The 23952-nt window shown below is 39.4% G+C and overlaps 1 protein-coding gene across 6 annotated transcripts in view; it reads left to right on the top strand.

The window, feature by feature from the left end:
* Positions 1–23952, top strand: part of sgsm2 (small G protein signaling modulator 2) — a 180538-nt gene that overhangs the window by 139282 nt on the left and 17304 nt on the right. For 5 of the 6 annotated variants that reach the window (XM_008425222.2, XM_017308193.1, XM_008425219.2 and 2 more), the window contains 9 exons: positions 6771–6945; positions 7661–7725; positions 9860–10005; positions 16167–16295; positions 16378–16560; positions 18651–19031; positions 20210–20334; positions 21893–21975; positions 22172–22281. In XM_008425222.2, coding sequence (XP_008423444.1) covers positions 6771–6945; positions 7661–7725; positions 9860–10005; positions 16167–16295; positions 16378–16560; positions 18651–19031; positions 20210–20334; positions 21893–21975; positions 22172–22281 — 1397 coding nt within the window. The remainder of the gene's footprint in view (positions 1–6770; positions 6946–7660; positions 7726–9859; positions 10006–16166; positions 16296–16377; positions 16561–18650; positions 19032–20209; positions 20335–21892; positions 21976–22171; positions 22282–23952) is intronic. The other variant, XM_008425221.2, reaches the window with a different exon arrangement.

The raw sequence follows: 23952 nt of genomic DNA, 5'->3' as shown, positions 1-23952 counted from the left end.
TATATAGCAGCTCCCCAGCACTTGAATTAATTTGCGGAGTCTCGACGGGTGATTTTCAAGGTTTGTTTATTTTCTTTGATGTGGATCATCAGTCACCACACCCACCCTCAGTCATCTCCACCTCAGTCATCTCAATCACCTTGATTACCATGGTCACCGTAATCACCTTGAAAACTAAACAGATATACAAATATTAGAATATAAACATAAAAAAAATAAGGACACTACTTTGTGTCAAATTTTAATTAATCGAGTTTGATGGATTAAAATGCCACGCCCAAATAAAAAATTGATAAATCGATACTATCGCACACGAACATCTGTTAAATCTACGTCATAAAACGCTTATCGTATAAAACATTTGTTAAATTTGCGTCATATATTGCTTATCGTATAAGACATCTGTTTTAATAAGGTTTTATAAAGTCCTTATCATATAAAAACATCTGTTTTGATTTAAATTAAGTTCTTATCAAAATAAAACAGACAGGATTCTGGAACTTTCTCCTCTATTGCATCATATAAACATTCTGGAACTTGCATCATATAACACATTCTGGAACTTTCTCTCTTGCATCATATAACACATTCTGGAACTTTCTCTCTTGCATCACGTATCACATTCTGGAACTTTCTCTCTCTTGCATAATATAACACATTCTGGAACTTTCTGTTTTATTGCATCATATAAAATAAAACAGACAGGATTCTGGAACCTTCTCTCTGTTGCATCATATAAAATAAAACAGACAGGATTCTGGAACCTTCTCTTTGTTGCATCCTGCTGCATCGTTGTGGAAAACCTAAAGCGTCAGAGATATCTGCGGTTTATAGCCCGGTGCGGCTTATGTATGTTTACAGATTTTTTGTTGTTTTTTTTTTTACTCTGGGGTTGCGGCTTATAGTCCGAAAAATACAGTATTTATTTCATTAATAGTGTTATTTCCTGGATTTTTTCTGTGAAGAACCAGAGAGGGTTATTTGATTGTGCTTTCTGGAAAACAATAAATTTTTACATTTAGGCACTCCTGCAATCGCCACACTTTTTCTGTTACAAACTGACTCTGGCCCATCACCAGAGAAGGTGACGGGCCGGGCAATTTTGTAATTGACAAGGTCCCTTTTTTTTTCTATGAACAATAAATAAACCCCTATTCCACACCCCTGCGCAGGGGCCCAGTATAGGGGGGAAAAGTGATGACAATTCTAGGGGCACTGACCAACAGTGGGCCTTCCACAATTCACTCATTTATTTTTTGCTCATAGAAATAAAAATAAAAAAACTCGGGGCCCTGTCAATTACAAAATGAATCATATTGTATTTTCAAAGATTGTTTTTAGCAGTAAAAATGTTATGTTCCCACTCCCAGATCAAAAAATGCACATCCATATTTGCCCTGAACACCCCCTATCTGCATTAAATGGTTTGTTCCTGCTTGGAGCGCTTGATGGTTTTTATTTAGGGACTAATTTGCTATGATTTATTTGTATGTGCCATTTACTTGGTGCTGACATCTTGCTTAAATGCTGTGTCAGCAGCCCCATTAGAAATGCTTACTTAACTTAGGAGCATTGTTGATGTGTTCAATACTTATTTTATGTGTGGAATATGTCTCTAACCTTGATCTGAAGTTAAGTAATCTTTGTTGATGTATTTAGATGCAAGTAATGCATGCATTTAATAAAAACATAAAGGTTCAATTGAAATTTGATTTTCAATTTAGAATGTGACACATTTTCCACTAACTTTGTCTGCTGCTGATGTTAGACTTTCCTACAGTAATGACTCATTCATTTGAATGGGTTGTATCTTATTAATCCAGGCATGCACACAGAATTGTGCAGTGTTTAAATGTTCTGAATGTAGATTGTTTTTAGCCTGTGTTGCTAATGGTAGCTATGCACCACTGGCAGATCCCACAGGGTTTTCTCACTTGTAAATACAACAAAAACAAAGTTGTGGGCAACTTCCAAAATAAATGAAATGCATGGTTATTGCTGAAGACATTTAATTTGAACTTGTCCAGTGTGAGGCTCAAGCCTAAAAAACTCCAACAGCAACTAAAGGAACTGAAAGCTATTGTAGAGTTGAGCCTGAATGTCAGATTTCTTCACTGAATGTGCTGGAACTTACACACTTGTTGTTAGAGTTTGGTCAGATGAGGCTGTGCTTAGTTTTGTTTTATAAGGGATTGAGACTGTATCAAAAGAGATAATCAGATTATCAGAAGTGACATGTTTTAAAATGTCAAACAGCTATTCAAAGTTTCAGAAAGGCTTTGCTCTTCTCCAACAAATCTAGGAAGTATATGCTGATTAACTGGAAATTTGGCCATATTACAACAGCATAAACACAGTCATGCATAGTGATGTTACACATTAGGATCCATGGGCAATTGATGTGAAAACATAAAAATGAGTGGTGAACACTGAAATCAGATTCAAAAATAGTGGCGCTATATTCATGTCTTTCACCCATTGACTGCTATGGGAGCCTTGAACACTCGAAAAGGGCATCAGAGGTACAGAACATCAGGTGAATTGTTGATATTCATTTAATGCACTTGTAGTATCAGCATGGTCTATAGCAGGGGTGGGCAATCCTGATCATCGAAGGCCGGTGTCATGCAACTCTTAGATGTCTCCCTGGTCCAACACACTTGAATCCAATAGCTGAATCACCTCCTAAGTGCAATCTAGTTCTAGTTCTCTAGATTTATTGTTTAGGCCTGTCGCGATAAGCAGTAAATCAATTAATCGCACGATAAATTAAACCTATCGACCTCATTTTAATTATAGGCTTTGTCGTCTCTTCCTGCCTTTTATTCTTTCTGTTGATGACACTGAATGAAAAAAGGCTAAACTCTGGTGCTCTCCACTGACCCTCCCTTCATCATTTCCTTAGTCTAATGTCCAGCGCACACTACACGAGTTGTCGGCCCATTTTCAAAACCTCAGAGACCACACATTAGCCGACAGAAATCCTAGGTATAACGGTTCGATCGGGTTCGTCGTGCCATGTGGTGTCCAGCCACATGGGCACAAAATAATGGCTACAAGTCCAGTTAACTAATTTTAAAATCAGCCATTAATCAATGCTTTACTAGAATCTACCTGTGATGCATGTGGCTAGTGTCATTGTAAAGTCCTGACTGAATGAAAATTATTATAACCTATTTATGTCACGTTAACGAAGAACAGCTGAAAACTTACCGGGTTTATCAACTACGGTAGCAATTTGGCTCCAACTCCTCCCCTTGTCATTTCTTTTTTTCTTTTCTTTTTTTTTTGCACGAAATGTTGAATAAATATTTATGTTGGTTCCACATATCATCTCCAATGTCCGCTGGACTTCGGGTTGAGCCGTGTCAGCTGTTTGGGATTCCCCTTCATAATTTCCCCTCAGAAAGCACAGAGGAGAATCCACGCTTTCTGATTGGCTACCTGTCACATTCAGCGTTAACAAACTCCGTCGGGGAAAATCCCTGATTTAGATCGGAGCGGCCACGAAGATCTACCGTAACACACCACACACTGCAGGATGATCGTCTAGATCAACCAATGATCTAAGATTGAAAATAGGGCCAAAAAATGATGTAGTATGAACTATTGCATTAGGTAGTCTGATGTGCCCATCTTCTCTATTTAAATGTAGTGATTACTGAAGGGCAATAGTATACAGACTTCATAATCTGAACTCTTTTGGTTGAATGTGGTATTTATTTCCACTTTTTGTTAATGGAGACTGAGAATCCATTTTATTTTGGTTTTTGGTTTTTTGTTTATTTAGTTTATCAGTTCCAGTGTTACGTGTTCTTTTGAAAATAAAGTGTATCTATGGCAGGAAATCGCATGCATTATTACGTAATTTCCATTAAATCAGTGTCAAAAGTCTTGAAACAATATTATCGTTTATCTCAATAATTTTTAGAACATTAATCGTCCAGCAAAATTTGTTATCGTGACAGGCCAACTCAAGAGTCCTGTTAACGACCTCATTGTTTGACTCAGGTGTGTTGAAGTAGAGATGCATCTAAAAGTTGCAGGAGACCGGCCCTCAAGGCCTGGAGTTGCCCACCCCTGGTCTATAGTAATGCAATAAGCACATAAAAAAACATACACACCTCTGATAAAATGTAAAAAAATATTTTTTGTCACTTAGAAAAATTAGTCCATGATAAATAATTTCATACCTTTTCGCACCTCTATAAGACCCAATGCCTATCCTGGGATTTGTGCTTATATAGAGTGCTTAATAGGTGAGAGGGGGGGTTGCACCCTTAACAGGTAAGCAGTTCATCACTTTGGAAACAACCATGGAGACAAACACGCACACACCACACCCACACACTTGCATGCACACACACGCACTCACACACACACMCACGCACACACACACACATGCACACGCACAAACACACCTGGGAGCAATTAGGAGCAGTTAACATGACAATGGACAGTGGAAGGAAGTCAGAGTACCTACAAAGAATTGATTCATGCAAAGGGAGAACATGCGACACCATGTCCAAACACTCTGACCTTCAGAACTGTCTTGCAGCAAGACAACATTTATGTCATCTGTTTATTTTCTTCCATGGTGTCTGCAAACTCATCAGCACAAAGACCTCTCAGGTGTCAATCACGGTGATGGACAGATGTTGACCTGGGCTTGTTTTGCAGCAACAGGTCCTTATTAACTTGTCATCAGATTAAACTCACTGTCTACTCCACTAATGTGAAACATGAAGACATTTGTTTGACAGCTGAATTTGTGGTTGTGCAAGCTAGAGAATCATGAGATGTGTTTCTTTTCCTAACAGCTGTCAGTACAGTGAGGGAAACCTTCTGTTAATGTTTGTTTCCAAGACAAGATTCACTCCATGTTCTCTGTAATTTGGTCCATTTCACAGCTTTCTTTAGCATTGGGGTTCTGTGAAATACATCTATTTCAATATGGCTTAAAGACCGCAACAACCTTTTATCAAAAACTTGTTTTTTCTTGCTTTGTTTTTTTTTTTAGAAATTGACACGTTTCCATGTTTATTTTCATAATCTCAATTTGTGCAATTTTATTTTAATGGAAACCTAGATAATGTGAGAATTGAGCATCAATATAATTGAGATTCAGACTTCATATGTTAAAGGAGCCCAAAACATTTACACCTGAGGTCCACTGTCCCCGATACTCCAACAGAACAGGTATACTCTTCAGTCAACAACAGATTACCTCTTTTTGTTTTATTATATTTGTTTTGAGGTAAGCTGTTAAAAGCATAACCGCTTCAGAACAGCACTTTCTCTCTATTTATTACTGTCCTTAAACAATGCCATCCAGATGGCAGGCTGGACTTATGTATATTTGTGAAACATTTCAAATAGTTTTTGTTAGAAAACAGACCACCACGCATTGGGGCTGCACATACGTCCCCCATGCTTCCATCTATTCAGACATGCTGAGTTCTCCTGTTCCAAGTGTTTTGGACAAGTTACTTATTGCTCCTTTCACAATTTTTTTGGATAATGAGAAAGTTGTTTGCGCATGGCTTGCCACTCACCACTGTTGGGATTGTACAGATGTTGCCAACTCGTGATATTTATTTATTTATTTATTTTTGAGTAATTCCTCTTCCTTCAAGTTGTTTCTTTTCTCAGCGGCTACGTGCTTGACATTTCTTGCATGGGAAATGTGTACCCAAATCATTTTGTTAATTGTTTTATTGGAACAATTACTTTGATGGCATAGAGGGGAGTGTGTATTGTGTAGACTTGTGATGACAGTGCCCCCCTCCCCTAGCCTCTTCTGTTTTTGATTTGTCTCTGGAGTCTGCTGACCTCCTTGCTTGTCTCTCCTTTGTTTGTGCTGTTGTCTGCTGCGATGCTGTTCACTGTAATTCTTCACTGATCTCTCTACCCCCTGGCATCCCTCCCTCCTGCCCCTGCCTCCACCTCCTCCATCCCCTCTAGTCCGGTCCTGTGGGGTTCCGCAGTAGTACAGACATGGAGTGATTGTGTAAGCGGGGTTGCAGTACTAAGCCAGTTGTAGATCACGTCTAGCTCTAAAGTAGAAGGGAGAGGCCAGATGTTGGTCTCTCTCCAATATTTTTTTTATGTTTACTTTTTTTTCTTTATTTACTTGTTTATTTTTGGCGGGGAGGAGGGAGTTATTGAACAACCAAAGCACATCTTCATATTTATGACAGGTCATCAGCTCCAACCTGAAGAATTAAGGTGAAGAGCATTAAATTGATGTTGAAGTTTTTCTGATTTTTTTCTCCAGTTTTGCCTTCCTCTTTGTGTGCCTGTTAGTGCCATTTGCTCCTGAGCAGACTGCCTCTGGTGTGTCTTGTCCTTTCTCTGGCTTAGTGCATCCTGCATGTTCTAACTGTGAGACTCGTCCCCACTGTTCGCTCCCTCACTCCCTCTCCCGCTCTTCTAGAGCTCTACGGTTCCCCACCCCACCACCACCAACACCCTCATCCCCTCTCTGAGTGAGCTGCATGGAATCCAAGCATCCACGCCCCTATCTGTCTCTCCCACAGCATCATTCCTGCTTCCCACTCTTTCACGTTTGGTTTCCTCTCTACACCATTTTAATCCATCTTCTCATCTTTTCCTGTCATAATTATCCAAAATACATTGACTGATGTATTTGTGGTTGAGCTGAGGGACCTAGGTCATAATATAGAAGGCATGAATCTAGAGCCAGAGTGAAGTGGATACAGGAAACACAAGCCAGCGCTGAGATATCTGTGTGTCTTCTTCCCTTATAGACCACGGGGAGATGATGGAGATGCAAGGTTTTGGAGGGAGTCCGTCATCGTGGCAACAGACTGAAGCAGCTGCTCAAGAGTTCCTGTGCCAGTCCTGCTCAACAGCTGGTAGCAACTCGTCATTTGACTACACAGCTGGTTGCACCTGCCTGCATCAATCGTCGGACATTCACACGTATGCACCCAAATCAAAACTTTTAAAACTTCCAATTTTATCACCATATCTTTTGGAATAATTGTGATAACAATACAATTATGATAAAATAACCATTATTTATTTTATTTGTATGGCACAGCAGTCATAAAGCCACAAACACAAATGTTGTTCTTGAAAATTATTTCTATTTGAAACAGGTTGCCGTTTGCTTTAAAAAGGTGTGTTTTTATCACTGAACTGCACACAGCTGTATTTAATCATATTTTCAAATTTACTGATGGTTATTGATGTTCTCATGGAACAAACAGCAGGGAATCTAGTAAAAATAACATTTCCTATCATACTGTCGGTTTTATTTTTTTACATACCATCAATAGTGTAAATTTATCGAGACAACGATAAATCTGAATTCTTTTCATAAGAAATTTTTCACCATAAATGATAAACTATATGATAAATGGCAACTCCACTTCCAACCTTTCTTTCTGTGTTGCTTGCAGCATGTGAGGACTTGAAATAATGCACCATGAAGCCAAACATATTGCATCTCCCTCCAAATCATTGAACTCCAATGATTGGTCCAGACACTTCCAAAGGCACATGCATAAAAAACCTAGAACCCAGTGAGGTTTCCACCTTTTGGCAGTCACATCAGATGGGAGGATTTTTGTAACTTTTTGAACAAAGTGAGAGGAGTAAGGGTGGTGACAATGATTTGATTTCTGTCCACCAGTATTCCACTGAAGATGCTCTGTCAGAACATGAAGCGGCAAATCGTCTCCAGAGCCTTCTATGGGTGTAAGTTCATCATCTTCTTCTCTCATTTGCTTTGCTCACTCATTGACTGCTTTTTCTCTGAGTGGATTTTTTAAAACAGCTTTATTCTAATTTCACATCCAGCATTTTGTTTTCATTTGCCATGAAAACAGATATATGTTTAATTTTTCATTTTTCTTCTTGTATAACAAATAAATTTAATTTAGTCCTTTGCTCTTCGTGTAATACAGTTGTCTATATGAAACACAGTAGGTTATTGCCTTGTGCAAAAAGAAATTAAATTTCTGTAACTGGCTTGACACAACACTCGTTGCGTTGGCATAATCTCCCACCAAGTCTGTGTTGAGACTTCTGCATAGCTGACTTCCAGGCTGCTGCTCAGTTGATTTTAAAAGCCAATTAAATAAAGCTTGTAGTTGTGCAGGTGCAACTTGTCAAAGTAATAACTTTGCACTTGAATAAGCTGAATGTTTAAACTCTTCCAGAATGAACATGAGAGAGGGCCCTCTAGAGTTTGATGTCATATGACCTCTATATGTCTTAACTTAAAAGGTTTACATTTTACCGTTTTTTTTCCTCTGACACTTTAGTTGTAATATCTGTCTTGCTACACCAATTTTAACTGAGTCTGATTTGTCTTCAAAGCTGCAGTATGTAACTTTTATGAAAACATGTTCTATATTTATCAAAACCGTCACTATGTTGTGACAGTTTGTTATGAGACACACCATTTGTGAAAAAATAGAGATCTTCCACCTCCTCCTAGAGCTACTATTGCAGTCTGCAGATATGCACCGCTCAGTCAGAAGCAACCAATCAGTTACGATGAGAGTCTCAGTGCTGTCAGTCAACCTTGTGTATGCACTGCTAAATGTGCTAATTGTGGAAAAACAACGCACCATTGCAAAAAAACTGTTTATCCGTTATGCTAACTAGCTAAGCTAGGTGTTAAATGTTCATTAAAATTAAAAGTTAATTGACTTTTGAGAACGTGTTCTTGAATTATTTTGAGATTACCACTCTATTACTTGAAAACTGTCTCAACATAATATTATTGCAATAACTTCTGGGACAATTTATCATGCAGTAAATTTTATTGTTACTATATGCTAGTCTCAACTTATTTTTTGACATGTCATATTGAAATTGGTACACTGTAAAACATTTGAGCCGCAGATTTGTGTCTACTATCTTTTTCTCTTTAAGTCAAATAAATTTAGCGAGTTTTAGATTTTGAACTTAAATGTGTGAGTCTGTGAAAGACAAACTGACAGTAGTAATTTGTGTTAACTTTTTATTAATTTTGTCAAACCTCCAAGAGTTGAATAAACTGGAGTGGGAAGACAGGGGTGGGAACTATTTATCTGTATGCTTCGCGACATGTTTTTGTATCCTGTGTGCCTATGAGTGAGATGGAAGTGTGTTACATTCATCTGACTCTTGTGTGTTATCAAGGCAAATGTGTATTTTAATGTTTGCGGATAATGTCCTGTTTACACTAAATATTTTTGAGCAGATGTTTAATAAAATTCAGATCAGAAATTTTGCTCATGCAATTTGAAACAAAAATTTTAAATATTCAAAAGTAAAATAAATAGGCATTTTAACTTACTAATAGAGAAATGTGTGCTCTTTAACTAGGTGAGGGCAGTTTTTTCTTCCATTGAGAAATAATTACAGGGTTTAAATCGCAACATTAAGTTAAAACTCACAATTCAAGATTAATGAACTTAAACAATATTTAAGTAACCTGCCTCTTGTTGTTAAATCAACTTCATGAACTTTAATTTCTGAGTTAAAACCAATAGTTTTCTTGTTGACTTAAACTGCATTTTCAAAGTAGCTGGTGGACTTTCATTTTCTAGTTAAACCATCTTCAAATGTTTTACAGTGTAGCTATTAGTGCGGTGAGTTCAGTTATCAGGAGAAAGATGCATTTATGAGTTTCCAGGTGACCTATTACTGAATATAATCTGATTCCAATTGGCAACTGAGTTCTTGATGCATCTTTAATTTGTTGTTGTTTTTCACATTTTTATTTTTAGACTTCTTTCCATCCATGATTTTGGATCAAAATTAGTATGTACTTTTCCTGAAATTTCTGCCTCCTGATCTCAGCTGGTGGACTTGTGCATGTGTCTCACTTGTCCATCAGGGCTTGCATACTGTCGACACCTGTCCACGGTCCGGACACACCTGTCAGCTATGGTCACCCACAACATTGTACCCCCAGACAGACCTTGTGAGGCATCTGGAGGACTTAGCAAAGAGGTGTGGAGCAAGTACCAGAAAGACTGCAAGGTAGGTGCAGATAGTGAGCCTGCAAAGCACTATAGAAACTACAACATCACTGCAGGAATGTAGATCTGTCCCAGTCGCTGCATTCCAACATCTCTGCACCTCTCACATTCACATGATGGTGAATTTAAAATGCTGACTCCACTGCCAAGTTGATGTTGGGTCAGTGAGAATGAGATTAGTTTAGTTTTACAGCTTATATTCATGGTAATAAAGAGACACCCTTATAGAAATAAGCAACAACATTTTTGGTGACCTGTCCAGGGTGACCCTGACCTGTTAACCCAGGCATCAGCACCCTTCATCAGATGTAAGCGTGGATGGATGGGTAAGATCTGTACTCTAAATGAAACTATTATTTTTCTTTAACATCTGTGTCTCCTCATATTTGGGAGCTAGATTTACAGTTTTTTGATAGTATTTCAAAAACAGTTTAATCAGAATATTCATCAGCATACTTTCTAAATTCTATTGCAACACAAATTGAGCACAACAAATTTTGCATCCAGTTTAGAACCTGTCAAACTATATGCCAGCTTATAAAACTCAGGAAAAGTAGCGTTTTTTACGTTTAAACAAATACAATTCAGCTCAGTCTTGTTTGTTTAACACAACTAAATGAAATAATTTATTAAATATTTAATTTAACAAATTAATATTTAATTTAATTGTGTTCAGTAAATTAAATATTAGTATAAATTATGTATTTTTACTAATGCTATTAGTTAAATTTTACTAATAGCACCAATTTGCAATAAAAGTTATTTAAAGTCATAAAGTTAAATCCAGTTAATACCCAGTTAAATTCATACATTTCATTTCAGTTCTTAACATGGTTTAATCCGTACTAACAGATTAAAATCCAGTGAAGTTCAGTCCTTTTCAATCTTTTTACAGTGAAAAAAAGCAATTCATCAGACCAAGCAATGACCATCCCATGAAGTTGCTGTGCAGTGATAGACAAACTTCCACTAATGTGGTAACAGAGGAGCTAATTTTAGCTGTGCATTTTTGCTAGCCTTGAAAACATTTAGTGATCTTAGCTTCATGTAAATTTATGTAGGTGACTACATAAATTTTCCTAGATAAATTCTAAAGAGCTAATCTACTTGGCTGTTTAGTAAACTTTTAGTTGAATAAAGTTTGATATCTGTGTTTCAGTTTTGGTTATCAACAGTTAAAAGTTTTTCATGTATTCTAGAATGCATATTCTGTCATTGTAGAGCAATGACAACAAAGCACAAGGCAAGCTGCTCTATTTTGATTAATTTGAAGTTTATTAGTATATTCTGTTAGACCAAACCTGCAACAGACTGGCGACCTGTCCAGGGTGTACCCTACCTCTTGCCCGAAATGTTCGCTGGAGCTAGGCACCAGCACCCCTCCCAACCCCACTCGGGACAAGGGTGTAAGTAAATGGATGGGTGGATGGATACTGTACCAAACCATAAAACAGTAATACAATTGAGACAGAATTAAGACTTCAGTCATTTTCCTTGCAGCTTTTAATGACAGTAATCCTGTACGTTGTCTACTAATTGCTAACCCTCTACCCATCTCAGTAATGATGCTGCTGATTTGTTCAGTCCATAATTTTGTGCCATCTACGGTAAAGCCTAAGTGTTTTATGACTACCACATTCTCAAAAGGAACAATGCCTAATTGGAACATTTTTGGTTTGATATTTTCATCCAAAAGCAACACTTTTAGTTTTTACCACATTCAAAACTAACCTATTCGAAATGATCCACTGATTTCAACTCCTCTCCCAATTTTAGATTTATTTCTTCTGTTGTTGATTACACATAGACTGTGTAATCAACACTGTGTGCACAATTATTACACCAGTTGTAGTTTCGAGGGTTCATTTTATTGTTCTACAGCAGGGGTGTCCAAAGTCAGTTCTCGAGGGCCGGCATCCTGCATGTTTTAGTTCTCTCCCTGGTTTAGCACAGCTGCATCAAATAATGGCTCATCAGAAGGCCTAAGGAGAACATTGACTTGCTGAGGAGGTTGCTGCTACCACTAGGGAGAGAACTAAAACATGCAGGATGCCGGCCCTCGAGGACCGACTTTGGACACCCCTGTTCTACAGCGTTCTTGGTCAATCCAAAATGTTAATAACCTCTCAAACCTGAATATTTAAGAAAGTAAAAGTGAGATTTTGGCTTTCTTAGGACAATATCTGTTGCCCAAAGTCTTGCACACATAATTAGTGTGCAGAATTATTATGCAACTGAAAAGTTTCACATCTCACTTGTTTGTCATCCGTTATAGTGAGAATAATAAATATACAACTCAAAACTGACAAACATTTCTGACATTTCAAAAATAAATCAGTGACCAATATAGCCACCCTTCTTTTCAATAACAGTTCAGTAACATTCATGGAGTCTGTCAGTTTCTTGATCTTTTGACAATCAACTTTTTGTGCAGCAGCACCCACAGCCTACCAGACACTGTTCAGAGATGTGAACTGTTTTCCTTCATCTAAATCTCCCGTTTAAGAAGGGCCCACAAGTTCTCAATGGGACTTAGGTCTGATGAGGAAGGGGGGCACTGCATTATTCTTTCATCATTAAGGACTTTTCTGGCTAACCACATAGTGGAGTATTTTGATGCTCGACGGAGCATCGTCCTGCATAAAAATCATGGTCTTCCTGAAAGATGCAGACTTTGTCTTGTTTCAAGGCTTGAAGATAGTGTCTTAGAAACTGGAAGAAGCTTTGGGAGTTGATTTTGATCCATCTTTAACCCAAAAAAGTCCAACCAGCTCCTCTTTTAAATACCAGCTCATTCCAGTACCCTGCCTCCACCTTGCTGGCGTCTGATGTGAAGTGGAGCTCTGTGCCCATTACTGATCCAGCCACAGGCTCATACATCTGGTCCGTCAAGAGTCACTCATCTCATCAGCCCATAAAACCTTTGAAAAATCCATCTTCAGATCTGTCTTGGCCCAGTCTTGGTGGTGGTGGGCAGGTTTCAGCCTTCTTGCCTTGGCCATGTCTCTGAGCATCTTGTATTCTTTGCACTACCGGTAAGTTGCAGTTCTGGAATATGACAGAACTGGAAGATAATGAGTTCCTGGTAGCTTCATGTTTGATTCCTCAATCGTAAATTAACCTTAACCTTAATTTACATCTTTTTTTCTCAACACATTTCTTGCGACCCTGCTGAAACCGGGGGTCGCAAAATGTTTGATGATCACATCCCAATATTTTAGCAATTTCAAGAGTGCTGCATCCCTCTGAAAAACTTTTTACAGTTTTGGACTTTTCAGAGTCCATCCATCCATTTTCTGTACACCCTTGTCCTTTAGGGGGTTCTGAAAGGGTGCTGGTGCCTATCTTCAGCAAATGTTTTGGGTGAGAGGCAGCCCAAGGCAACACAGAGCCAAACAGGACAAACAACCATGCACACACACACACGCATGCACGCATGCACGCACACACACACACACCTAAGCAGAATTTAGAGAGACCAATTAACCTGACAGTCATGTTTTTGGATTGTGGGATGAAGCCAGAGTACCCACACATGCACAGGGAGAACATGCAAACTCCATGCAGAAAGACCCCAGGCCGGGAATCGAACCCAGGACCTTCTTGCTGCAAGGCAACAGTGCTACCAACTGCGGCACTGTGTATCCCACTTTTCAGAGTCACTTTTGTCATGGTGGATTCCAATTTTCTCACCCACATGCAAAAGACAACTCTGGAACCAGTTGAAAATGTAAATGAAGATTATTACAAAATTTACAGAAAGGATTATGAACTGTGTTCTGGTCCAAGAACTCGTCAAGCGGGCACACCGGATGTCTGAGCACAGGGGACAGGTAAGGTTAGTTCAAGTTCTATAGGAATTTTCAGACTTGAAGTAACGGGTGGGTCTTACTTGATTTGTGGGTTCATCCAGACCAGGAGAAGGCGACTGAGGTTTCCAGGGCTTGATTTAGGATGAAAAGGACGGCTTGTGAGTTTGAGGCAGCGTTGGAGGGCGGCTAGGTAAGAGGAGGAGCGAGTGAGTCTTGAGTACAGGAGGGAGCTGCTGACTGGAGGATCTGATGGAGGAATCAACTGCTAGGAGGGTACTCGGGCTACCAGTGGGTATCTTCCATGGTGTCACGAGGAGCCGGATCAGGAAGCCTACCGTCTTGGCTTTTTCAGGGTTAGTCCACGGCGTCACGGAGGAAACACCTGTAGAGGAGTCGACAGGAGACAATCACTGGGAGTTCAGGTTGGTCAGCGAGAGCTTACCATAGATAAGTAAGTACCATTACTGGCTAACACGGTGTACAGTAGTGGTACCCCACAGTTAACACCTCTGTCCCCAGAATAGAAAACCTTTTGTGCCTTTTTGTCAAGTACTTTCTGACACACACGAGTGAGGGTGTTTCAAATCTATAGCACTTGAGTTAAGGTTATTTTGAGCAAAATATGTCCTAATCTTCAAGTATGAACAGGCTTGAACAGATCTGTTAAAAAAATTAACACATCTGAACAGACAAAGTGATGGAGTACAAATTTTTCCAACACTTTACTTAGAATAGGCAGTAGACTAAATAGGTAGTTGGATACAGATAACGGTAATTTGTTATTCTTGACAATGGGATTATTTTAGCAATTTTCCATTTTTGTGACACAAACTCTTTAACAAAACTTTGATTTATAATGTGACAAACTATTGGAGCAATATGATTTCAGCTGAATAACTTTGTCTTTGCCTTTGGGAAATAGAAACCATTAAAACCTAACTAGTGAAGAAGTGAAATCTAACAGCAACTAGCACAGAAATGTAAGACAGAAGCGGGATGATTTTTTTAGTTGACATTACCAATGATGTTGTAACTGAGCCTCAGTGTCGGTTAAGGCTTCTGCATAGAGCAGCCCTAGAGCTGTGGGAGGAAAGGTTGCCCTCTAATGAGGGCTTGATTCATGTGTGAAGAAACTTAAAATGCATAAAGATAAAACTCATCAGCAGCTCAGAGCTGAAATTGAAGAACAATATTTGTGATTTAAACAGTGGGTGCTGTGAAAACTCTTATTCATATTCTGTTATTTTTCCCTTTTTCCTGCTTTGGAATCAGACATATGCTGTTAGTTATGTTACATAACCATTGAACCTGTTCAAGCTTTCTAAATGAGCTTCTCTCACTGTTCATTTCATGATATTTCTTCTTCCATCCAAACCTCGCCACACTGCGCTGATGCAGTCATGTTAATCGTAAGCGTGGGATGCTCTCCACCTTTTCCAGTCTCTCCTCCACTTTAATGAAAATTTAATGAGATTCACTAAACTGGAGTCTCATTACAGAGTGCAGTGTGATACCATCACAGCTATTAAGGCATCAGCTGTAATCTTTCATCAGCTTCAACAAAGTCATCATTACTAATTTACACTCAATTCATATCTTCAGGACTCATCTGAGTTTTTTTCTGTGCGGGTCCCCATCGCTCTTCTTTGCCCTCAATTATCGATCCACTGCATCTTTCATGTAGGCTTTTCCTTCCTGTTGTCTTGAGATGATTGTTGATTTAAAGAAAAACATAATTGGATCAAACCATTTTTCCATCATGGGAGAAGAAGTGGAGGTGGTTGAGGAAAATAAATACCTCCATGTTCATCTGGGCAACAGACTGAACTGGAGACGCAACAGTGAAGCTTCTATAAGAAGGGACAGAGCAGACTGTACTTCTGGAGAAAGCTAAGATCCTTCAAAGTTTGCAGCAAAATGCTGCAGATCTTCTATAAGTCTGTTGTTGAGAGTGTCATCTCTTCTGCTGAGAGCCAGGGACATAAAAGGCTCTCAACAGCCTGATAAAGAAGGCTGGTTCTGTTCTGGAGACAACTGTAGGACCTCTGGAGATGACAATGCAAAGAGGGATCCTTCATAAAATCAAGAAAATTATGGACAATTCTGACTGTCGTTTTCATGACTGTCTTGGGAAGGCAGAGTATCTTCTATCAGAGGCTTCTTCAGGTTCAGTGCAGAAGCTCTTTCCTACCAACATCACCATCTTCAATAGCTCTTTGAAGAATTGAAATTAATAAGTTATAAGACCACTTAATTTTCCTTTGGGATTAATAAAGTATTTTTGAATTTGAATTGAATTAGAATTTCTTCTCTTGTTCAGGTCTGTTATCCTTCCTATGTGTATCTGCAGAACTACAAGGAGCTTGAGCTGCTCAGACTGGTTTACTATGGAGGAGTTCAGCATGAGATCAGGAAGGAGGTGTGGCCCTTCCTGCTGGGACACTACAAGTTCGGGATGAGCAAAAAGGACATGAGCCAGGTAAGGCAACACTAACACACACTCCTAGCTTTAGTATGCAAGTCGGCTTCTAAGTTCTCCGTTTTTTTATTTCCTCATGGAGATTGATGCAAAGATCAGCGAGCGCTATCAGCAGGTAATGCGGGAGTGGAAAGCCTGTGAGGTCATCGTCAAGCAGAGGGAGAAGGAAATGCAGTCGGCCATTTTTGCCAAGCTGTCGTCGGGCAGCAGCATAGACAGCCACGTCCTGAGGCTCGCTCACAGAGACTCCACACTCAGTAATGAGGTGAACAGTCAGCCGTATCTGAAAAGCACTTACTGGGACAGCTTAGCTCTGCTTTTATTAAATGGAATCGCTTTGAATCTGGGCTACAAATAATTTTATTGGTACCCTATGTGTGAATGAACGTCATATGGACAAGAGTATTATGTAAAATTGACTTTTTTGAGCTCTACATTAGCGTTTCGCAACGGGGGCAGTTTAAAGGTAAACTTTACACCTTTAAAGTTTACCTTTAAACTTTAAAGGTAACTTTAAAGTTTAAAGGTGTTTACCTTAAGGTGTTTACCTTAAAAGTTAAGGTGTTTAACTTTTAAGGTAAACACCTTAAAAGTTTACCTTTTAAGGTGGTAAACTTTACACCTTAAATGCACAACAATACCAGTTTAGACTTTGAGCAACTTGTTAATACTATATTGTGTAACATTAAATCATGCCTATCGATGGCAGCTCTCCTTCTCAGTGTTTGTTAGCTTTTGGCGCAGCTCCGCGCTCCTGCTAATAGTAGCTTCACAGCATCAGTTCAGCGTTACACCGGCTGATGACGTTGCTGTGATTCACTTGTCTGGTGTCTGATTTTCAAATATTTTATGTTTTATTGAGAATTTTTGTTCATATGTTTTGGCTGTGATCATGTCAAAGCAGTAACTTATATTAAAAAGTGTTTTAATGTTCGTCTGAATGCTGCCCGCTTCCATGGAAGGACAACGAAATATCGCTCTTATAAACATGTGATTACTAAAATTATGATACCTTCACTTCATTGGAGAGAAGAAGAGTTATGATTAACATAGTTGGAGTTCTATCCATGTTTTAATGTTGCAGAGCTTAGTCTTTTTGCAAACAGTTCAAAGTTTAAACTGGCATTGTTGTACATATTTTATCTGGTCATTTTGTGTAATTATTTAACAAGTAGAAAATGGCATAATGAGTTTTATTAAACATCACAATAAATTCTGCTCATAAACGTTTACTGTGATCAGGACATTATCCTTAATCTTTGCAAACTGTCAGTTGCATTAAAATTAACATTTGTCTTGATAACAGCCAAGAGTCAGATAAATGTAACATACTTCCATCTCACTCATGCAAAACAGGATACAAAAACATGTCGCTAGAGGTTTGACAAAATGAATAAAAAGTTGACACAACTTACTACTGTAAGTTTATTTTTCACAGACTCCACACATTTAGGTACAAAGTCTAGTTGACCACAAATTGCAGTTAATTAATTCATAATTGTAACGTCACAATAATTTTATTTAGCCCAGATTGATTTTCTTTTTTAATTAATGAAATCATTTAAAATTTGTATTCTTGGTTTAACTAGATAACGTAGTTTAACTTTTTCATTAAAAACGTTTTTTACTATGTGGTAATAAAATAAGAGACAGAAAGTCAATGAAAAAAAATCAAGCTCCTCTGCTTCCTCCCTGTGATCCTGCTGCCATCTGCACAAACACACAGCTCAGGCAGAAACAACCAATCAAAGACAGGAGGGTCTTAACACTGTCAATCACCCTTGTGTATGGGATGCTCACATTTCCCATTTTTCTCTGTGCCATGCTACAGCTGGTTCAGAAAAAGAGCCTGTCCTGAATGCTAAGACTATTTGTTTCTCCACCATTAGTGCATTGAGTAGCGCGTACACAAGGGTGATTGACAGTGCTAAGACCCTCCTCCTGGCTGCGATTGGTTGTTTCTGACCAAGTGGCGTATGTCTGCTAGTGGGACCAGTGAAAGAAGGCACAGGATTTTTCCACACATAATCTGTTTCATACTATATTGTCATGGTAACAGATTTAAGACATATGTTCAAAAAAACATACATTTAGATATTACAGATTTAAGTGTCACAAAACATCAGAAACAGAAGAAATCTGAAAGGCGGCTAACACTTTGACATTACTGTGTATATTAAAAAATATAAGAAATTTGTGGCTTTTCCAACTTGGGGTTTCACAGACTAATGATAGTTCTGAATTCAAGCACCAAAAACAACACAGTAACATTTAACCCAGCTGATAGATTTGTATTTCCTGTATGTCCTAATGTTTTCATCAGACAACGCTCTCCGACCTCTCCTCCATTCTCAGGTCTTCATGTCTGTGGATGAGCCAGATGCAGGGAGTCAGGAAACCCCTAGTGGCGAGGACAGCACTTCTGTCATGACCACCCTGGCCCCGTCTGCTGCTGTGCCCCCAGAGGAGCGTCCTCTGGTAGAGTTTGACTCCCCCGACTCAGGTCTCCCTTCCTCCAGGAACTACTCTGTGACTTCTGCTCACTCTCAGATCCTGTCCAGCATAGACGATGGTCAGAGCACTGAGGAGGAAGGTGGGGGTAGGGAGGAAGGCAGGATTCCAGTAGGGGGGCGTCAGGACTCTTTTACTGAGGACAGACTCTGCAGTCAGCTGGACAAACTGGTGACGAGTGGAGCCGCCACCGAGGCCATCTCAGCCTCGCTCTCCTCTTACACAGTGCGTAGGCCTTGTAGCCTTCTGTTTGTTTAATCTGACTGTGCAAAAAGAAAAAAACTGAACTAGAATTTGTGTATTGAATAGGTTTATCCCAATTCTGCTTTAATTTTATTCTGCTAGTCTTTAGATACATGGCTGCACAGTGGTGCAGTTGGTAGAGCTGTTGCCTTGCAGCAAGAAGGTTCTGGGTTCGATTCCCGGCCCAGGTCTTTCTGCATGGAGTTTGCATGTTCTCCCTGTGCATGCGTGGGTTTTCTCCGGGTACTCCGGTTTCCTCCCACAGTCCAAAAACATGACTGTCAGGTTAATTGACCTCTCCAAATTGCCCCTAGGTGTGAGTGTGTGTGTGTGCATGGTTGTTTGTCCTATGTGTCTCTGTGTTGGCGACCTGTCCAGGGTGTACCCCACCTCTCGCCTGGAACGTTAGCTGGAAATGGGCACCAGCACCCCTCCTGACCCCACTAAGGGACAAGGGTGTAAGAAAATAGATGGATAGTCTTTAGATACACCAATACAATAGCTTATTGGGGATGTTGTAAACAGAAAAAAGGAGTGCATTTCTGCCAAAAAACTCTAGGAAATTTTCTAGGAAAAAACTTTTCAAAATTTTGAGTTCTTTCTGGGAAATTTTAAACTTTTCAAATTCAGAAATGCCTGGGGTTTTTAAGAAAATTTGTTAGACTCATCTAAACATTTCTGAAGTTTTTGGCGGAAATTTACTACCTTTTTCTTTGTACAATTGCCCTTACACACTGCTGTCCACCAATCAGGATTTTATGGTTGATTTCCGATCTCTGTTTTCTGTAAAGTTCCGACTGATTCTAGCCAGTCACGGTTACTTTTCCACAACTAGATTATCAGAACCTTAATACAACATAAAAAATGCTTTCTAGCCTTCCTGTCCACAGCAGCCATTCATAGCAACACAATGGTGTGTTACTCTCACCATGTGTGAGAGAGGAGTCGCTATACTGTCTACCCACCACCCACACTGAACACTAGAATTTGATGTTGCTTAGAGATGGTGCATTCACTGGTCAGAAAAAGTTTAAATCTTCAACTTCCGCACTCGCCGGTATCTGATCAGCACCAATCGGCTGATTCCGCCAAGGAGACACGTCTCAGTGGAGCACAAGCAGGACTCCCAGTTATGTTGACTGTATTGTTTCCCCGTTCAGATCGAGCTTCTGGACATGGTCGCCCTCAACCTCCACAGGATAGACAAAGATGTGCAGCGCTGTGACCGAAACTATTATTACTTCACCACAGCCAACCTGGAGAAACTACGCAACATCATGTGCAGGTAGAGACAGCTGTGACCTCGCGGTGCTGGAGCCTGCAGGCAGAATAAAATGCTTTCTGCGCTTCTAATGACATGCATTTTCATTCAATGGAAAATTTATTTCAGCTGAAAGCACAAAATCCAGCAAATATTCTTAAGATATTTGTATGAAATAAACTACTTTCACAGCTACAATTAGTTGCCATTTTCTGATTTTCTTGGAGTTTAAAGCAGGGTTCTGCAATCTTTGCAATCGAAAGAACCATTTTTGTCTTTAATCCAAATAAAGATTATTTAGAGCTGCAACCTTTTGAAAAATGGACAGCCTATAATTTTTTGTTATAGGTTAAAGGTTGCTTGTCATTTTTAAAGAACCAACATTTTTTTCTATTTTAGGTTTTTAAATAAAGAAAAATAGGAAACTTTTGGAAAAACAGAGGATGGAAAAATTTTTCTCTATAAGATGTTGAAAGTGATGTAAAAAACAAAACAAAAAAAAAACACCCAGAATACATTGTTTCCAGCCTAATGACAAGAAAATGCATCCAAGAAATACTACTGGTACTCTTAATGTCATTCTGTTGTGGAAAGGCAATTCACACATTTAATGAAAACTGAAAATTTGCTAAAACCTGCATTTTTAAAAAATTTATCTGTATTTAAAAGCATTGGTTGGTTCGTTTAGTCAAAGTTATTAAGAGCCATTGTGGAAGATCTAAAGATCCGCAGGTTGTAGACCCCTGGTTTAAAATGCAGGAGCAGAAATAAAGGAGCGGAAATGTAAGCCTCTTTTAAAGTGTGGTGAAAAACTATTCAAACCTCTTGAGCTTCAACCACAAACTTCTGAGTATTTCATTTGGGATTGAACCAATGGATGTATTTAATTTCATCCCAACTGAGTCAATATGCTGTAGAACTTTCTTTTTCCACATTTACAGCCGCTTGTAGGCATTAAGGGCAGCGAGTCCGTCCATATGTCCAAATATTATTAATGCCCAACACCTAACAGATATTACATCCAATCAATCCTTTGTGATTAATATATTCCATAGACTGCAATGGCAATTGGCAACTTGTGCAGCTCTACTCAGCATGATGCTTGTACCATCATGTCATATCCCTAAAAGACCTGGGCATAGAAAAATATGAAACAAAAAGTTCAACCTTGCAGTTGGTTTTGTGGGAATATTTTGGAGATGAACTTACATTTGCAGATGTTTTGGGATTTGCAAAGTTGCACGAAAATGTAATATTAAATATAAAATATATTGTTGCAGTGCTATACAAAAATTACATATGAACACATGATCTACTCTATTTAAAGCGTCTTTGACATGATTAAACCATATACATGATTTAAAAAGATTAACTACTCTGCTTTAAGTCCATGTACATACAAGCTTTTAATAATAAATATTTCTCATACAATATTATAAATGCAGTGTCGCTGTTTTCTTCTGTAGTGACTAGGTCAAAGGGCAACAGCATTTTGTGACGTAATGAGCTCCTTTATGTGTGTGTGTGTGTGTGTGTGTGTGTGTGTGTGTGTGTGTGTGTGTGTGTGCGCGCTTGCCTACAGCTACGTGTGGGAGCATCTAGAGATGGGCTACGTTCAGGGCATGTGTGACCTGCTGGCACCGCTCATGGTCATCCTGGATGACGGTGAGAAGACGCTCTCTGTAGACTCTCCATGGTTGCCGTCAGTATGAACAAATCAGACTGACGTGATGTGACTCAGCTGTTACTGATAACGACATGTTTTTCATTTCCTCTTTCATTTGAATTAATACGTCTGGACTGATGATGTGTTTTGCACCTGCGCAGGCTGCAGTAGCATGTTGTCCTGTGTGTGTTTCAGAGAGCCTGGCATACAGCTGCTTCACTCATCTGATGAAGAGGATGAGTCAGAACTTCCCTAATGGTGGAGCCATGGACACACACTTTGCCAACATGAGGTCGCTGATCCAGGTGAAGAGAACTGTGGTTTGTGTATGTATTCACCAGTGATGACAGTAACTTGTTAGTATCCAACCCCTTTTTACAGTAGCAAGAAATTAAATGCATTATCATTTCTAGTCCAGTAATCAGATTAAAGTTACTTATCCAAATCACTGTGTCTGTTACTACCCAATAGTAAGTCCCGCCTACTCCTCACAACTCTTTGGACTCACTACTGCCCAGTTCTCTGTCCAACAGGTCCGGAAAATCCCCAGAAACTCGGGTYTTACCCTAGMGATAGYTTGTRGAGAATTATCTGTTTAAACTGGGGTCGGAAAGGACTCKTCTAGCTCTGACTACCTTCRATCCAGAAGTTATGACCCTTTTCAGTTGAGAAGCAATCAGCTGAGTAGCCCTCACAGCTGCATAACCCCTACAACCACTCCTGTTAACGGTAGCTCCTCTCCTAAAATAACGGCACTTGTTAACGGCTAGATTAAGTTTAGTGACTTAGATTTAAGTCCCAGGGTCATTATTTTAACACTCACCAGAGGAAAACACAAAGCCACCCTATCTCTAGAATCATGTATGTTAACTTTACTACATTTAGGAGAACCAACAATAATTAAGACTGACACAATTAAACTCACTGTTCACAATTCTCATTAGAATTTTAGAATACAATTTTATTAAGCAAGCTTTAGCAGGGGCATATGACAACAGGTTAAATTCCCAAAGGTTATCAAAGAGGCAAAAAATATAATAAAATCACTAGGATCAATCACATCCTATCTTTGTTCTTATCCCTAACCTGTATCACTAAATTCACTGAGCGAGGCTTATGGGGGAAGCTGGTCAACTCATACCCGATGGTTCTTGGTCTCGGCAGCTGTAATCTTTAGATGTCCTTGGTCAGAATCTTTGTCCAGCCGGTGCAAAGTCCTCTTTCTTAAAGAGAAGCGGAGCGAAGACTCACGCTGTCCTTTGAACGTGCAGACTCTTTGTCTTTAAAAGACCTCCGTCTCTTTTCCAAGTCGGCTGCGGTGATTTGGAGAGCGTTGGGTAGAGRCAGARGAGTTGGTCGGATCTGGAACCAGGGTCGATGGCGGGTGGAACTCGTCCCTTCTAGGCGGCGTGAAGTCCTGGAGCCTTCCCCGGTCCCGTGGTGTAGTCCTCTGCTGGTCTTTAGCCTGCTTCCTCTGGTGGCTCCTCTTCTGCGCCGCGGACGAGGAACGCTCTTTCTCCCCCGAACATCAGTATTTATGCCCTCTAACCCAGGGCGGTTTGTAAGGCAGGACTGTGTCTCCATGGAGCCTGCCCATTGCATTATGTCATTACCTGATGTCATGCAAGGCAGGGCTGCCTGCGGAAAGTCCCGGACTTCCCTAACGCCTTATGACTCACTGACCAATGCCTCATGAGTCACTGGCCATCTATTTCTAATTCTGCCCCACCCTTCTCGCTCAGTGAGGAGATTTTGCTTTTTCCTTATCTCAGTACATAATCACGTTATTTGTTGTTAATTCAAAAGTATAACCTTCAGTCTTCCATAATATAATAAAATCGACTGATTAAGAGTACAGAGCATACATTATTATAACATTCACTTGATTAAAAGTACAGAATTATGTGTTTTGATCATACATTACAGACACTTCTTCATTGGCATGTGTATTATCACTTTATAATCACTTATAATCA

The sequence above is a fragment of the Poecilia reticulata genome, linkage group LG13, assembly GCF_000633615.1.
Source record: "Poecilia reticulata strain Guanapo linkage group LG13, Guppy_female_1.0+MT, whole genome shotgun sequence".
In the NCBI taxonomy this organism is placed as follows: Eukaryota; Metazoa; Chordata; class Actinopteri; order Cyprinodontiformes; family Poeciliidae; genus Poecilia; species Poecilia reticulata.
The sequence above is the reverse complement of the archived record's forward strand: the minus strand, read 5'-3'. Positions and strand labels throughout refer to the sequence as shown.